The following is a 17,250-nucleotide window of genomic DNA, read 5'->3' as shown; positions in this document are numbered from 1 at the left end:
AAAGGAAGAATAGAGGGAGGTAGGAGAAGCGTGGTAATTTGTCAGAAGGAGTTAGATTAAAGGACAAGCAGAGGCTAGTTTGGTAGGTATTTTTTGGGCAGAGATAGCTGGGACAGGGAAGGGGAAAGGGCAGGAAGGCATTCCCAGAGGGAGGAATAGGAAAAGCAAATGTGGAGAGAAAAGCAGAGGCTGGGCTCAGGAACTATGAGTAGCCCTCTGGGTTGCACCTCAAAGTCCCAACACCTGAGGGGTGGGAGAGCAGGCAGGAATGGAGGCTTGCAAACATACCAGAGTCCTGAGGGCCAGGGAAGAGAGTCTGGGCTTTCTTCTTCTGTGGTTTGATGGCTTCTTAGAGGAACCATCTAAAGCTTTTCAAGAATCTGGGCTTGTCTGTCTCAGGCTTCTCCTTCTGGAAGACCAAGGGCCCAAAGTGGCAGCCTGACATTCAATCCCCTTTGCCATGCTTGGTAAGTCAGGGCTGTAGCTGATTTCATTGGCCTGTTTTGCATTTATTATAGTGTGGCTTTTATAGTGTGTTAATTGAAATATTTCCAACTGCCAAAAACAATTACACTCAAATTGCCTTGTCAGTTCTTTTATTGCCAGATAAATGTTTTACAGACATATTTATAGGGGGCAGGGGTAACTGGATCTCATTTTCTATTTAAGGCTGGTGGTTTGGGTTGTGATTGGCCCTCCAGTGCTCTGTTGTGGGCCGGAAAGCTGTTGGACTTTGTGATGCTTCCAACCCGTTACCTTAGGGATCAGAGGCTCTTCAAAGCAAAGTGCTTTCTGGCTCGTGTGGCTTAGCCTCAGAGAAGGGTTCCCATCAGTGGAAACCTTGGCAACCTGGCAGAAATCTGGATCCTGCTGCCTGCGCTATCGGCAACAATCCCAGCCCAAGCTGAGACTGAACTTTCCCTTCCTCTGGAGCCCCCTTCCTCCGTTCGGCCATTCTAGCCTCTCCTGAAGACCTTATCATGTAACAGCCCATCTAGTCTAACTCCCTCACTTTGCATTTGGGAAACTGAAGCCCACCCCAAGGTGCCACAGGTGGTCAGTGAGAGAGCAGCAAGCAGATGTGCCACGTCTCCACTAGCGAGTTCCCTTTGGCTCCTTGGCTGCCCTGACCACTCCTTCAGTGCTCTAGGCCTGCTTCCTCCAAGAGCCCCTCCCTCACGTCGGATCAGCCCTCGCTGCTCTCTCTGCATCTGCAGCACCTGGTTTGTCCTGTGTATACACTGTGGGGTTTTTTTATTTGGTGGGACCCTACTGTCTCAGTCACCATTTTTCTCTGGCTTAGGTACATTCTGTTTTCTCCTGAAAACATTCTCTTCACCTAAACAAAGCATACTGGCCCTTTGACACCCAGCTATTTCTGGAAGCCTTTCTGTGTGCCCCAGGCTGGATAGGTGGGCCACCCCCACCCCCGTTTACTCCTGTGGCACCCTGTGCGCACATATCTTGTTGTTGGCACAGCCAGCTTTTCAAGGAACCTATGCTGAGTGAGTGGGTGATGAGTACTGATCATACTCTTCTCTCCTCTGCAGACCCTGAGCAAACTAGGGGAGGACTGCACATTTCTTTGTCTTTGTCCCCCTGCTTAGGTTGTACCTGATGCATGGACGCTCCACAATTGTTTATCAAATTGAATTAAGCCTTGCTGATCTTGGGAATACAAGATTTGAGCATGTTAGTATTGGCAGGTCAACATAACCATCCTATGCTTCTTCTTTTTTTTTTTTTTTTTTTTTTTTTTTTTGACAGGCAGAGTGGACAGAGAGAGAGAGACAGAGAGAAAGGTCTTCCTTTGCCATTGGTTCACCCTCCAATGGCCGCCGCGGCCGGTGCACCGCGCTGATCCGAAGGCAGGAGCCAGGTGCTTATCCTGGTCTCCCATGGGGTGCATGGCCCAAGGACTTGGGCCATCCTCCACTGCACTCCCAGGCCACAGCAGAGAGCTGGCCTGGAAGAGGGGCAACCGGGACAGAATCCGGCGCCCCGACCAGGACTAGAACCCGGTGTGCCGGCGCCGCAAGGCGGAGGATTAGCCTGTTGAGCCACGGTGCCGGCCATCCTATGCTTCTTACTGACAAGAAAACTGAAGCCCACAGAGGAAAAATACTTTTCCTAGAGTCACGAGGACTAATGGGTCTTGACAGTATTCATTCATTTATTCTGTAAGTGTTTTTTGAACACCTACTCTGTTCTGAACATCGCTATAGAAGTCAGGGCACGGGGAATGTTCAGCCTGCAGGTTGTATAAGGCCCGTGAAATCATTGGGTCAGGCCTTGCCAAGGCAAACTGTAGCTGGGACTTGAAATTTGATAAGTCGATAGCAGGCTAATTTTTAAATTGGTAATTTTGTATGACCTGTGAGTGATGTCATGAATGTCCAGATGGCCCTTGACTGAAAGAAGATTCCCCAGCACTGTGAGCAAACGCAGGCATATGCAGAGCAGATGAAATATCCGCTCATGAGGGGCTTATAGCAATTCCAAACATGTATCTATGCATATAACCTGCATCTGAGAGCCCACTACTGCCTGCTACAGAGCTGAGTACTTAGAATATGCTTTAAAAATATTTATTGGATTAGTTGCAAATAAGACATGCACAGTGCTCATTACCTGGCTGCTGTCCACGGGTTAGTCCCAGTGCTGTGGCAACGGGGTTGCCGCAGACACAGGATCACCTTGGCCACACGAAGAAGCACATGTCGCACTGAGACGGTTTCTGAGACTTGGGAAACTCCATATCTTTGTCTGCAAGGTCCCCGGGTGGAAACCCCCTGTAATGCTGTGTGTGCTGTTCCCATGCCAGTTTGCTCAGAACTTACCTTGTGTTTCTGTTCCTCCTTCAGAGCATCAGCGTGGGCAGAGGAGCCAGAAAGCGGGTAAGTGCTAAGACCACCAGTCTCTCAGCAAGATGTTAATAGCCTTTTTATTCTGTTGAAATATAATATATATTTTTAGAAAATTTAAACGAGCATAAAGAAGAACATTAAAATGACCCTTAAACCTACAGCCTCTTAATTAACATATCCTCCCAGGTGTTTTATATAAAAATTATGTGTATTTATTTTTAAATGGAATCAAATGGTATGTTATTTTATAACCTGTTTTTCACATAAAATATTTAGAGTGTGTTTCATTGCTAATTCATGCACTTTTATAGGCTCATTTAAAATTACTACATAATATATTACTATGTGTTCCTTAAGGCCATACCATAATTTGTTCAGTCATGCTCCATTGTTGGGTATTTAGATATTTCTTTTTCATTATTGTGATCAATCCCATTGCAAGCTTCCATACACCTAAATCTTTGGGTACGTTCTTGGTTATTTCCTTAATATAAACTCCTATGCATAGACACTTAAGCTGGAGACTATAAACAATTACTAGGCCTTGATAAATATTTCTAAATTGCTCTTTAACAAGATTATGCTAATTTATGGGTTCCTAGTTTCCCACTACCTCACCAGTACTGTATCTTAGTTCTTTCCTAGTTTTTCAGTTTTGTAATGAGAAAAAAATGCAATTTTTTAAAAGATTATTTATTTTAAAGGCAGAGATACAGAGAGAGAGAGAGAGAGATATCTTCCATCCACTGCTTCAGTCTCCAAATGGCCACAATAGCCAGAGCTAGGCCGATCTGAAGCCAAGAGCCTGGGGCTTCTTCCAGGTCCCCCATATGGGGTACAGGGGCTCAAGCACTTGAGCCATCTTCTACTGCTTTCCCAGGCACATTAGTAGATGAATCAGGGCAAGAGCTGGATCAGAAGTGGAGCAGCTGGGACTTGAACTGGCACCCATGTGGGATGCTGGCACTGCAGGTGATGGCTTAATCTTCTATGCCACAGTGCCAAATGCAGTGCTTTTAATTTTGCGTATCTTTAATTGCTAAGGAAGGTGACTTTTTTTTAAATGTCATAGGCCATTTTGGCAAGTTATTTAACTATCAGGAAAAGGTAAAACATCAAGTCCTTAAAATTTTTTGCTCTATGGACCTAATGGGACTGGGAAGCTTAAAGTAACCAAGTACAGAGAATACTGCTTTAAGAGTAACCTGACGATGCTAGATAAAATATAAATTTTGGAAAGTAAGGTATAAATTAGAGTTGAAGTAGTTTAAAGAACAGCTTGGCATTATTTCCTGATGTCTATGCAACTTTCCATTAAGTCCTGCCTTTGGCAGCTGGTCCTGGACATTAGCTTCTGGGCTTCATGGAAGGTGGTAGGGAAGAACCAGTTCTCTGGTCTCACTACTGGGTCCAAAGGCCCATCACAGTGTTCCAGCTAAGCTCTGGCCCTAGATGGAGAAGACTTGCAGCAGTGAGAACTCTGCCTGAGCAGTTCCTTTGGACTCTCCTATGAGTGGTCTGTTGTACATTTCACAATCCATATACAGAGGCAGAGCTTGGCTTGTGGGGGATCTGAAGGAGGGAACTTTCTGTAGCACTGCTTACTTTTTCAAGTAGATCAGGCATCCCTGTCCCTCACGTGAGGTTTTTGTCCAGGATGAAGATTCAGGGACCGAAGTAGGAGAAGGGCAAGATGAATGGAACCAGTCCAAGGCCACAGTCAGACCCCCTGACCAGCTGGAGTTGACGGACGCGGTGAGTGAGCAGTCTCTGTCCTCGTCCCTTCCACCTCCTCCAGCTTCGCTGATGTGTTCTTACCTAGCACAGAATAGAAGCCCACCGGGGACTTGACTGTGAGATACCTGCGGGGGACGGGGGCTCCTTAAGCCTCAGAGAGAGTGAGGGCACTTCATGTGTGACCCTTTGTTATTTCTCTCCCTCAGGAGTTAAAGGAGGAGTTCACCCGGATCTTGACAGCCAACAACCCACATGCACCCCAGAACATTGTGAGGTACAGTTTCAAAGTAAGTCCTCCTGGGCAGAGCCCTGAGTAACTCCTTGGAGTGTCAGCGACTTCCTACATTGCAAAAGTCTCTTGGATGTTCTGGAGATCACTTGTAAGCTGAAGTCCTTGGCTGGAATCCTAGGATTTTTAAATGGAGTTTTCTAAAGATTTTTGACACTTCTTTGTGAATCTCTACTGAAGCCTTGCTGAATTCAGTGCTTTAAATGCCTTGAAGGATCACTCTTTTCAAGAATCTTGAAATGAATCATTTGTTTAGAAAAAAAATACTTTTCCAATATGTATAAGGGATCTTCAGAAAATTCATAGAGAGTTTTTTTTTAAGGGCATTATGCTTAATTCCATTTTCTATTAATTTTTTGAAATACCCTTATATGATATGTTTTTCACTGACAGAAGCTGTTAGGTCTTTTCCTCCAACATGACACCTAGGTAAAGTGCAAAACCTTCTCAGGACAAGAAGGAGCTGGTTTGCTGCCTGGGGGGAAGTCCCAGAAGGCTCCGATATCAGCGTCTCTTTGATTTATTTTAAGATTTACTTTATTTATTTGAAACACAGAGTTACAGAGAAAGGTAGAGACAGAGAGAGAGAGAGAGAGAGAGAGAGAGAGAGATCTTCCATCCACTGGTTCAACTCCCCAAATGGCCTCAACAGCTGGAGCTGAGTCAATCTGAAGCCAGGAGCCAGGAACCAGGAACTTCTTCCAGGTCTTCCACCTGGGTGCAGGGGCCCAAGCACTTGGGTCATCTTCCACTGCTTTCCCAGGCACATTAGCAGGGAGCTGGATCGGCAGTGGAACAACCAGGACTCAAACCAGCGCCCATATGGGATGCCAGCATTGCAGGCCTGGGCTTTAGCCCCCTGTGCCATGGTGCTGGCCCCCTCTTTTATTTTACTTTATTTTAAGGATTTATTTGTTTGTTTATTCGTTTGTTCATTAGTTCATTCATTCAACTACAGGGAGGGGGAGATAAATTATCTTCCATCTGCTTGTTCACTCTCCAAATGCTTGCAACAGGTGGGACTGGACCAGACTAAAGCCAGTTGCCAGGAACTCTGGTTCTCCCACATGAGTTACAGGCACCCAAGCACTAGAGCCATCACCTGCTCCCTCCAAGTGTGTGCATTAGCAGGAAACTGGACTGGAAGCAGAGCAGCCAGGACTCAAAGTAGCACTCTGATATGGGATGCTACTGTCGCATGCAGTGACCAAACCTGCTGTGCCATAACACCAACCTCTATCGGTGTCTTTTTTTAAAAAAGATTTATTTATTTATTTGAAAGATACAGTTACTGAGAGACAGAGGCAGAGAGAGAGAGGAAGAGAAAAAGTGAGAGAAAGAGGAAGAGAGAAAGAGAGAGAGAGAGAGGAGAGAGAGAGGTCTTCTATCTGCTGGTCCACTCCCCAGATGACCACAATGGCTGGAACTTCGCCAATCTGAAACCAGGATCCAGGAGCTTCTGGGTCTCCTACGTGGGTGCAGGGGTCCAAGGACTTGGACCATCTTCTGCTGTCTTTCCAGATCATAGCAGAGGGCTGGCTCAGAAGTGGAGCAGCTGGGACTCGAACCAGCACCTATATGGGATGCCGGCACTACAGGTGGCAGCTTTACCCACTACACCATAGCACTGACCCCTGTATCAGTGTCTTTTGACATCACGGCTAGGTAGGCAGGTGATCATGTCAGAGCCTTCCTTTAGTACATACGACATGGGTGAAGTCTCACTTGGTAGACATGTGGCATGTTTTTATAGGGGACAACACTGTTTTTAGTCATAGCACAGACAATTGCTGTGGGGGGGGGGCGGAAGAGAACTTCAGAGGACATTCTGAGCTAAAGTGGAAGTGAGCCACATATTTTTGTTTTATTATTCATGTTTCCTGTGTGCCAGTGTCAGTTGTTGTGTTAGATCTTTTACATGGGACATCACAATTAATCCTCACATTTCTTTCATACTGGAACTATCATAATCTTCATCTTATGGAAACAAAGTTTAAGTTAAAGAAAACAAACTACAAAAGCCACACAGCCAGGATTCAAAGCAAGAGCTGAACTAATCCATCTGGCGTTTCACTATTACACCACTTCTTTAAAAAGTTTTTTGAATACATATATAATGAAAACTCATAGTACCAATTTCAAAGCATCCAGAAAACAATGAAAAGTCAAAGCTACCTCCCTCTCTGTTCTCTTCCCTGGAAGCAACGGTTTCTTTCTTTGTCTTAAAATTTTTAAAAGAAATTATCTATTTTCATTTTTATTTGAAAGACGAGAATGACTGACAAAGACTTACAGAAAGAAATCTTCCATCCACTGGTTCACTTCCCAGATGGCTGCAACAGCTGGGGTTCGTTCAGATAAGGCCAAAGCCAGGAGCTTGGAACTCAACCTGGATCTCCCACGGGGGTGGCAGTGACCCAACCACTTAGCCATCACTGCTGCCTCCCAGGGTACCAGAATTGGAAGTGGCGCCAGTACTCAATCAGGCATTCCAATATGGGATGTAGCCATCCCAACTGGCATCTTCACTGTTGCACCAAATACCCACCCTGATTTGTTTATTTAAAAGTTTTATTAAGATATAATTTAGCCTACAAGTGATCCAATTAAAATATACAATTATAATGGCTTTTGGCATATTTACACATTGTGCAACTATCACCACAATACCAATTTTAGAACATTTTTACTTCCCACAAAAGAAACCCACACCTTAGGGCCTGTGTTGTGGCTTAGGTTAAGCCTCCACCTGCAGTGTTGGCATCCCATATGGGCACTGGTTCAAGTCTTGGCTGCTCCACTTCTGATCAACCTTCCTGCTAATGCTCCTGGGAAAGCAGCAGAGGATGACCAAAGTACTTGGGCCTCTGTACCCATATGGGAGACCCAGAAGAAGCCCCTGGCTTTGGCCTGGCCCAGCCCCAGCTGTTGTGGCCATTTAGGGAGTGAACCAACAGATGAAAGATCTCTCTTTCCTTTTCTCTGTATCTCTGCCTTTCAAATAAATAAATAAATAAACAACTCATTTTTAAAAAGAAAAAAGACCTGTCTCTCTTCCCCCACTCTTTCTCTGCCACTCTGTCTTTCAAATAAATATATCTTTTTTTTTTTTAGGAAAGAAACAACTCTTGGTTGTTGTTCCTGAGGTATCTATCCTCTCCAGCTCTAGGCAACAACAAAACTCTTTACCTATAGATTTAAATATTCTGAACATTTCATATAATGGAACCACACAATATGTGGTTATTTGTGACAGGCTTCTTTCATTTAGTATAGTGTTTTCAATTAATTTATGTTTGGCACATAACAGAACTTCATTTCTTTTTACTGCCAAATAATATTCCATTGTATGAATATATAATTTATTTATCCATTTATCCTTTGATGTTGGCACCCCATATCGAGCTGGTTTCTCGATTTCTGATCCAGCTCCCTGCTAATGTGCCTGGGAAAGCAGTAGAAGATGACCCAAATACTTGGGCCCCTGCACCCACATGGGAGACCTGGACAGAGTTCCTGGCTCCTGGCTTTGGCCTGGCCCACCCCTGGCCATTGAAGCCATTTGAGGAGTGAACCAGTGGATGAAGGGATAAAGGATCTATCTTTCTCTCATTCTCTCTCTCTCTCTCTCTCTCTCTCTCTCTTTTTCTCTGTGTGTGTGTGTGTGTGTTTGTGTGTGTCTCCCTCTCTCTGTGTAGCTCTTTCAAATAAATAAGTAAATCTTTAAAATTCTTGAACATACTAATTTTTATTTAAGACCGTGTATTCCACCCCTCCACAGAGATTGAGACAAATCGAGATGTATTTCTTGAAAGGTATACTCATGAATTTTGCTAATCATCTCCCTTGGGCAGCCTGTAAAGGTCACAGGGAAGCTGCCCTTTGACCCTCTGATATGCTGGGGTACAGTGAAGTTTCTGACCTGAAAGAGAGTCGCTAAGACTTAGGGTGGCCATGGAGGCATACTACAGGCAGAGGATTGGTGCTGTTAGGACAGTTTCAATGCACTCCTCTTGCCCCTCCTTTGAGCAGATGCCCTAGGCTGCATAGCCCCAGGCTCTCAGGAATGCTTACCTTCCCCAAGCTTCCAAGGACCTTCCAGGCCTGGCTGGCCATCTCCCATAGATCTGATTGCCATCTCTTTGGTCCTGAGAGATCCAAGAGCTTTAGGTCTTCAAAACTGCCACTTTCCTTTGATGGGCTGGAGTGGGGAATCAGATGGTTCTGGTCCAGGCATGCCTCCTCTCCTTTCTCAGAAGCAATGTTGTCTGAATTTCATTCCTAAACTGAAAAGGAAGGTTGCAGCCAACTGCTTGGGGCAGGATGAAGGTGAAATCTCAAATGACAACTCCATGGATAATTTATTCCTTTGGGAACCACCATCATCATAATAGTTACTATTTTTATTGAGCACTAATATTAGGCAATTATTGTGTGTCAGATACTGTTAATAGGTTGTTTTCATTATGTTCACAATGCTTGAAACTATCCTGAAAGTTAGAAATGATTATCCTTCTATAGTTGGTGAGGAAATTAGAGCTTCGAATGGTTAAGCCCAAAGTCATACAGGTAATAAAAGGCAAAATAAGGATTTGAACCCAATTCTGTCTGTCCCACCAAAGACCACGCTGCTAACCACTGCATTGTCCCATCTCACCACCCATCTGAGTTGATGACAGGAAGGACTTTGTGGTGATGTTGGTTATGTGATAGTGATCCTTCCAGCCCACCTCTGCCATAAGTTTACTCTAGTGTGCTATACAAATATAATTGTTCTCTGTGTGACTTGCAAAGGATTGGGAAGAACTGTTTTAAAATCAGGAAGGGACCTCTGGTATCAAAATCAATTTTTAGGGGTTGTCAGGATGCTGATCAATGAGAAAACAGTCTAGAGGAACCTGACTATAGGCTCTATGAAAGCAAGGATTGTGTCAGCTTTTCGCTGAGCACCTAGAAAATACCCAGCATACTGTAGCTGTTCAAATGTTGTTCACTGAATAATGAATAACCAAAGTTACCTGGACTTTAAATGTAGTCCTGCTTCTCATTTGCTGTGTGACCTGGACAAGTGCCAAGCCCAAAACTTACCTGGATCTCTGAGATTTTCTTGTGTGTAACAGGGGGATGGGAGATTTGTTTGTCTCCAAGGGTCTATCCAGCCTTTACATCCACTAAGTACAGTGGACAAGGGGCCAGCCCACTCCCAGGTGTGATTGATGACTGTGTCTGTCTAACCCAAAGTCTCTGGTGAGAGAGGTGAATGGGGTTTCTTGGCATGGATAGAGGAGACAAGGTAATAGGTAAACCTGGAATTGCTTTGTGTTGGAAGGGGAAGGTATTTTAAAATAAATCTTTGATAAGAACATTACAAAATGTTTGGTTTCTTTTTCCTTCTTTAAACTGAAATAATGTGGGGGCTGGTGATGTGCCACAGTGGATAAAGCCACTGCTTGTCACCAGCATCCCATATCCAACTACTGGTTTGAGTCCAAGCTACTTGGCTTCCTATCTGGTTCCAGCTAATATGGTTGGTATGGCAACACATTATGGCCCAAGCACCTGGCTCCCTGACACTGTGGGAGACCAGGATGGAATTCCTGGCTTCTGGCTTTAGCCTGGCCCAGACCTAGCTGTTGTGGCCTTTTGAGGAGTGAACCAATGAATAAAAAGATATCTATCTTTGGGCTGGTGCTGTGGTGCAGCAGGTTGAAGCCCCAGCCTGCAGCGCCAGAATCCCCTATGGGTGCCAGTTCAAGTCCCAGCAGCTCCTCTTCCAACTCAGCTCTCTGCTATGGCCTAGGAAAGCAGTAGAAGATGACCCAACTCCTTGGGCCTCTGCACCCACATGGGAGACCTGAAAGAAGCTCCTAGCTCCTGTCGTCGGATCAGCTCAGCTCTAGCCATTGTGGTCATTTGGGGAGTGAACCAGAAGAATGAAGGCAGAATGGAGGATCTCTCTCTCTCGATCTACTTCTCTCTGTAACTCCTCTTTCAAAATAAATAAAAGAATTCTTTTATTTTTTTAATTTTTATTTCTTTAGAGAGACAGAGAGAAAGATCTTCTTTCTGTTGGTTCACCCTCCAAATGGCTGCTACGGCCGGCGCACTGCGCTGATCCAAAGCCAGGAGCCAGGTGCATCCTCCTGGTCTCCCATGTGGGTGCAGGACCCAAGCACTTGGGCCATCGTCCACTGCCTTCCCGGGCCACAGCAGAGAGCTGGCCTGGAAGAGGAGCAACCGGGACAGAATCCAGCGCCCCAACCGGGACTAGAACCCGGTGTTCTGGCACCGCAGGTGGAGGATTAGCCAAGTGAGCCGCCTTTCAAATAGATAAATAATTATATCTTTAAAAATAAAATAAAACAAACCAAAACACAGTGAAATTTTCAATTTAGCTGAGAATTTGGCCAATTATATTTCCTGTATAACCAGGGTAGACTGTCTTTGGCCTAACAGAATGAAGGCAAACTACAGTCAGACTCCAGACATGGTCTAACTCAGCCCCCTTTTTTCTTAGGAAGGCACATATAAGCTTATTGGCTTTGTGAATCAACTGGCAGTTCACTTCAGCCAGGTCGGGAACCTGATCCCCAAAGACTCGGATGAAGGGCGACGGCAACGCTACCGCGCTGAGCGGGTGGCAGGTAGGAATCTGGGCCAGCCTGAGGATGTAGCCCTGAGCCTGGTCCTCTTTCTCTGTTCCCTGGAAGGAGTAGATCTCTTAACCAGAACTCTGAAGAGCCTCTACTGATATAGAGTCCAATAGCTGCTATCCTAAATAGCTCTGACTAAGGAGAACCCCGGGACAAGCAGGATCTGAAAAGTAGGAATCAGATCCCTCCCTTGCCCTCCCTGCTAGGGCTTGGGAAAGCAGGCCTGGACTTTGAGCTCATTGGCAATGTCCTATCAAGGTTCTCTGGATTCTGCCAAGGTGACGCCATCAGAAACGGAAAACCTTGAAGAAGAAGAAGAGCCCAAAGAGGCTGAGGTTGAAGCTGGAAGCCAAACAGATGTGCCTGCAGCTGAGGTACAGATGTGTTTACTCCCCATCCCTCCCCATCCAGCTCAAGCTGTGGGTGGAGGCTTTGGGGTGACTCAAGGTGACATGAAGGAGGCTAATGGCGAGGAATTAGAGGTTGCTGGTGCTAAGGTGCCAAGCAGCACCAATCTCTTCCACCTTCATCCTCTCCCAGGATGTGACTCCTTCCCCGTCCAGTCCCAATTCCCTACTACTTCCTTCTCACAGCTGAGTCCTGGTTCTCTGGCTTTTTATTTATAGGCAGTTGAAAAAGTGACTGAAGAACTGATGACTACTAAGCAACCCAAGGAGCGAAAACTCACTAACCAGTTCAACTTCAGTGAGAGAGCCTCGCAGACCTTCAACAACCCTCTCCGGGTAGAGCAGCCCCCACCCCAGCCTCTACCTTGCATACCCCAGTCTGTAGTAGGGGCAGGGAAGATGCCACAGTTGGTCTCTCCAAGGAGATCTGGGAGCATGCATTTAGATTTCTGTAAGCCATCCAGGAGGCATTTTAGAAGGAGTGAGAAGGAGGTTAGAGTCCCCAAGACTCTAATGGGAGGCTGAAACTTGACCTGAGCCTTGAAGACAGGGTAGAATTCGAGTCCTGAAGAAACGAGAGGAAGCCACAATATGCCATAAGGTTGGGGAGGGGGCAAGTTTGACTGAAGCTGGTGGTCTCTGGTAGACCAACTGGAAAAGGCTAGAAAGTTTCCCTGACTCCTAAGTATGAAAGATCCTGAGAATAAGGCCAAGGGAGCCTCTCAGGGTTTCAGATGAGAGACTAACACACAAAAGGACAGCGTTCTACAGAAATGAATCTGCTGCAAGGGAGTAAGGTCTACAGGGTGAGTTTTTGGCAGTGGCTCATCCCTATAGTCTCTAGGCTGACATTCGGTTGTGATCTGGGCTATACACAGTGGGGAAGGAGTGCACTGCCCTGGTGGTGCCAGAGACCTCAGTATTGGAGAGACACCTTCTCAGGGTAAGGGGCATTAGCTCAATGGCCTACCAGAGGCTGACCTCTATGCCCTGCATCTGGAGGCTGGTATGGGCCTGGCTTCTTATAGATCTGCACAACCAGGCTTTGCTGCTCCCACTTTCTAATGAGGCTTCTCCTGGAGGTCAGAATGAAGACTGTGGACCTTGAATGTGTCATTCGGTCCTTTGCCCAGGTCCCTCTTTACTTCCTCAATTCTATCCCACCCCTCCCTCAGCTCCACCAAAATACTTCTCCCAAGGATGTACTGTTGGGTTAAGTGAGAAGGAATTGAGGGCTTTCTGTGGGTTTCCTGATGCCATTGTTCTCTAGAATCGTGAATGCCAGATGGAGCCTCCTCCTAGGACAAACTTTTCAGCTACAGCCAATCAGGTAAGATCCTGGGCCAGCCGGAAACCTGTCAGTGCATCTCCCCCCAACCCCCAACACCACCAGTGCCATCTTGCCACATTCAGCAGCACAGGAGATGGGCCTGGTCAAGTATCCCTTTGGCAGTCTGCTCTCCTCATCTATCCACCTCCCTGCTCATTGTCCTGCTCGTCCAGTCTTTGAACACCAGGCCCATGAGACAATAGGGTCCTACCCAGTGAACTCTGGCCCAGCCACATGCCCCCACAGCAAGGCCGTACAAGCTGGAAACAGCTTCCTCCAGGACCTGGGAAGAACTTCGTACCCTTGGATTCTTTGGATCCTGTGTCTGACTTTGAAGTGTTAACACTCTGACTCAGCCCTCCCAGAAGCCTTCAGTGTTCCTGTAGACCTTCCTCCCTCTTCATGAAGTCCCCTTAGATAGCCATGCTGATTTAGGTAGGATATGGTACCAGGAATCCTGAGCTCAGATCCAGCTCTGCTGTTTCTATTACAAGATCTTGAGAAAATCTTTTCACCTTTAAGGCCTCTACTTCTTTCCCTGTCAAGAGAAGATGGCAAACTACCTCACAGGGTTGTTGGAGGGCTCTGGATGAGATAAAGTGGTACTTTCCAGTGGGAAGCCTGGCCTGCAGTGAATTGTTGAAAGTAAGGTGTGCCTATCTGGCCTCCAGGTGGCAGTGACTGCCCAGCTCTGGGGAGTGTACAGTGAGATCTGGGGCATTTTCCCAGCCTTAAAACCTTGCTGCTTCCTCTGCTGCTATCCTGGGGCTTATCTTGCCTTTTGTGGGCATTCCCTTAGCTTTTGTTTATCTCCCTTTAGTGCTAAAGCATGGTCAGTGCTGTAGATAGGCAGTCTGATCCAGTATATTCTATTTCCATAAGGAAAGACTTTTTAAAATTTCCTAATTCAGGATTTTACAAGTCAGAAGCAAAAATGTGAGCTAGCCTGATGCTTGCCCATTTGTTCTGTCTGGTAGAGATTTCAGGCTAGAACAATGTTGTCTCCAGCTAAAGACCCAAACCCTGAGCCTCAGGGTAAATAAGCCCAGCCCAGAGGTGCCCACTGAGCTCCTTTGTTTCTGTCCCAGAGATGATAGCTAGCAGGGGAAACAGACATTGAACACCTGGTAACAATGGGGAAACAGAAGGTGCTATGGAGGCTTGTGCCAGTAGTTAACATGACCAACTTCTCAAGCCCCAAAGGCAGAAGAGGAGCTGGCTGGGTGAAGATTGTGCCCTGTGATGATCCTTTTCATTTGATGTTTACCTAGTGGGAGATCTACGATGCCTACATGGAAGAGCTTGAGAAGCAGGAAAAGACCAAAGAGAAGGAGAAGACAAAGACTCCAGTGGCTAAAAAGACAGAGAAGATGGCCATGAGGAAGCTGACATCCATGGAGTCCCAGGTCTGGTGAGGTTCCCAAAGCTCTGTCACAGATGAGTAGATAGAAGCCTAACTTTTTAGGAAGGTATCACAGATACTTAAAAGGGAGGCTAATGTTGAGGTATAAATAACCCTTTCCTTAGGGGGAAATGTGAGGAGAGCTGTGAGGCAGCTGTAACTGCCTCTAACATTGTATACTTCCTCTCAATTTGATATAGACCTGGAGGCTAGCAGGGATTTGAGGCTTTTGGGTTAGGGAGTAACAGAGACATGATAACCTTATTGAAAGCACTATATGCATCCCATTTGTTCTGTCTGGTGGGGTTACAGAAGAGCTGGGTGGGGGGAATCTACATAGGGTGGGAGTAGGATGTGAAGATAAGGCACAACTTCTCTGGGCAAGGATTCAGGGATCTTGGGAGGATGAGAGGCTCTTCTACTTTCAGGCCTTGGATTTACCTCTGCCTGAGAATTCAGGGCCAGGTTAGAGATGATTACAGGTACCATCAATACCAGACCAATAGATGTGCCCTTCTGGGATGGGTTTTCAATGAGTAGCCATGTAGGAGTCATTATAAAGCTCATGATTAGAGGGTTCACTGGACGTGTAGGTAGCATAGGTTGGGTGATCATCATGGAAGTTACAATGATGCAATTGTAAGGAGTCACTGTAGGGAGGGTGGGTCACCACAGGGAGGTGATGAAGGACAACATTTGTCTTTTTGACAGAGAGAAATCTGGGTCAAGAGCCAGACTCCCAGGGTGAAAATCAGAAAGAGATTGACTTGCAATGGGGTGGGAGGGACGAGGCCCACAAGAAGCTGGGGGCTGGTTTCAGCACCTTGGAGAGCTCCTGTGGCTGCTCACAGGAAAATGGTTCTATTCTACTCCAGGATAGAAACCGGATCAATTAAAGGGAATTCTGCTTTCTTTCTTTTTAAATATTTATTTGAGAGACAAGGTGGAAGAATGAGATGCAGACAGATAGACAGAAAGCTTCCATCTGCTGTTTTGCTCCCACAACGACCAGGGCTAGGTCAGGCTAAAGCAGGGAGCCAGCAACTCACAGGTCTCCCACTAGGGGTACCCAGCTACTTGAGCTGCCTCCCAGGGGGATGCATTAGCAAGAAACTGGAATAGAAAGCAGAACTGGGATTTGAAACCAGGCACTCTGATATGGGATGTGTGCATCCCAACTGGCATCTTAACCACAAGGCCAAATCTCAACCCTCTGGTTTTCTTTGTCTGAAGTATGTCCACTTCCACTGAATTCTCTGTTCCAGGACCCTAATAATATCACATTTTAGAGGTTTGAGGGTCCTCTGCTCTGGCCTAGCAGGAGCTGTCCTAATTCTGTTTCCCTCAGTCACTGAGCAGGCACCAAGTGTTCACTGCCATCCTGGGTACTGGAACTCTGAAGTGAAAGACGATCTCTGGACCATTTAGGAGCTCTGAGTATTGTGATTTTAATTCTCCAATGAACGTCCTCTTTGGTCAGGTTTCTGAGATAAACTTGGAGTCAGTTCGAGGCGTGGCAAAGGCCCTCAAAAGGTCATTCCCGAGGTGTGACGTTATTACACTTCCACCTGCTGCTCTGCATGTTTCCTCTGACGCCACTGCCGCTGTCACCACTGGGGGCTGGGTAAATAAGGGCATGTGCGTTATTACACTTAATCCTCACAGCGGCCCTGTGAGGCAGACACCACCGTTCAGCCCCTCATTTTCATGAGGATTCTAAGACTCAGAGGAGTTAAGTAGCTTGTTCAAGGTTGCCACCTGGCTCCTAATCAGTGAGATGGGATAGTCATACATGTCTGTGTGCCTTTTTTCACCACGTCCTGACAATGCCACTCCTGGCCTGTTTCCCTGGACCCTTCTTGGGGGCTTCCCACTCAGCTACTTTATGGCTAGCACCTGCCCAAAACTCTGCAGGCCTTTCTTGCTAGCCCCTAACTCCTTGCCCCTTGATTTACCCATCATGTGGTTCACTTTGTGGATCTGTGGAATTTCACAAAATAATAATACTGATTTTTGGTTCAAAATGAGTGATTTTTTTCCCCATGATGTGAAACCTCTTGCATTCTCTTTGGTTTGGGAAGTGGGCAGGGTCCTGTGGTTGGGAATCTCAATTCTGTCTCACACTCCATGTGTACAAGCATATGTCTCCTTCTTTGGGCCTCTGTGTCTTCCTCTATCTTTGACTAAGTAAAAGGGGGTGTTGTACTGGGAGATCTGTGAGGCCTTAATCCTCAAGCTGGTAAAGCCTCTCTATCCTCACCAGTGACGCCTCCAATCTGTCCTCATCTGCTCTCCCCTCCAGTCCTCTTCAGTGCCAGTCTTGTGCTCAGACACACCTTTCAGAATGAAAGAGCAGCAAGTAAACTCCACCCAGGCACCAGGTACCTCAGCTCAGATCCCATGTGACACTTGCGAGGTAGGGTTTCTGGAAGGCAGTGGAGAGGAGGCTCTGTGTCTTGAGATGTGTAGAAATACCTTTACAGAACTCTCTGGGCTTGGCACTGTCAGGAAGGCATTGTTAAATCAACTGCAGGCCTAGACTGTGGCTCAGGGCACATGGTCCTC

The 17,250-nt window shown here is 46.3% G+C and overlaps 1 protein-coding gene across 1 annotated transcript in view; it reads left to right on the top strand.

Annotated features, from left to right (window-relative positions):
- The first annotated feature begins 738 nt into the window (after positions 1 to 738).
- Positions 739 to 17,250, top strand: part of DNAI1 (dynein axonemal intermediate chain 1) — a 42,380-nt gene continuing 25,868 nt past the window's right edge. Inside the window, exons 1-9 of the mRNA XM_062206746.1 lie at positions 739 to 770; positions 2,867 to 2,897; positions 4,524 to 4,622; positions 4,811 to 4,891; positions 11,411 to 11,537; positions 11,805 to 11,920; positions 12,173 to 12,289; positions 13,224 to 13,283; positions 14,555 to 14,689. Coding sequence (XP_062062730.1) covers positions 739 to 770; positions 2,867 to 2,897; positions 4,524 to 4,622; positions 4,811 to 4,891; positions 11,411 to 11,537; positions 11,805 to 11,920; positions 12,173 to 12,289; positions 13,224 to 13,283; positions 14,555 to 14,689 — 798 coding nt within the window. The remainder of the gene's footprint in view (positions 771 to 2,866; positions 2,898 to 4,523; positions 4,623 to 4,810; positions 4,892 to 11,410; positions 11,538 to 11,804; positions 11,921 to 12,172; positions 12,290 to 13,223; positions 13,284 to 14,554; positions 14,690 to 17,250) is intronic.

This window comes from Lepus europaeus, chromosome 12, assembly GCF_033115175.1.
Source record: "Lepus europaeus isolate LE1 chromosome 12, mLepTim1.pri, whole genome shotgun sequence".
In the NCBI taxonomy this organism is placed as follows: Eukaryota; Metazoa; Chordata; class Mammalia; order Lagomorpha; family Leporidae; genus Lepus; species Lepus europaeus.
The sequence above is the reverse complement of the archived record's forward strand: the minus strand, read 5'-3'. Positions and strand labels throughout refer to the sequence as shown.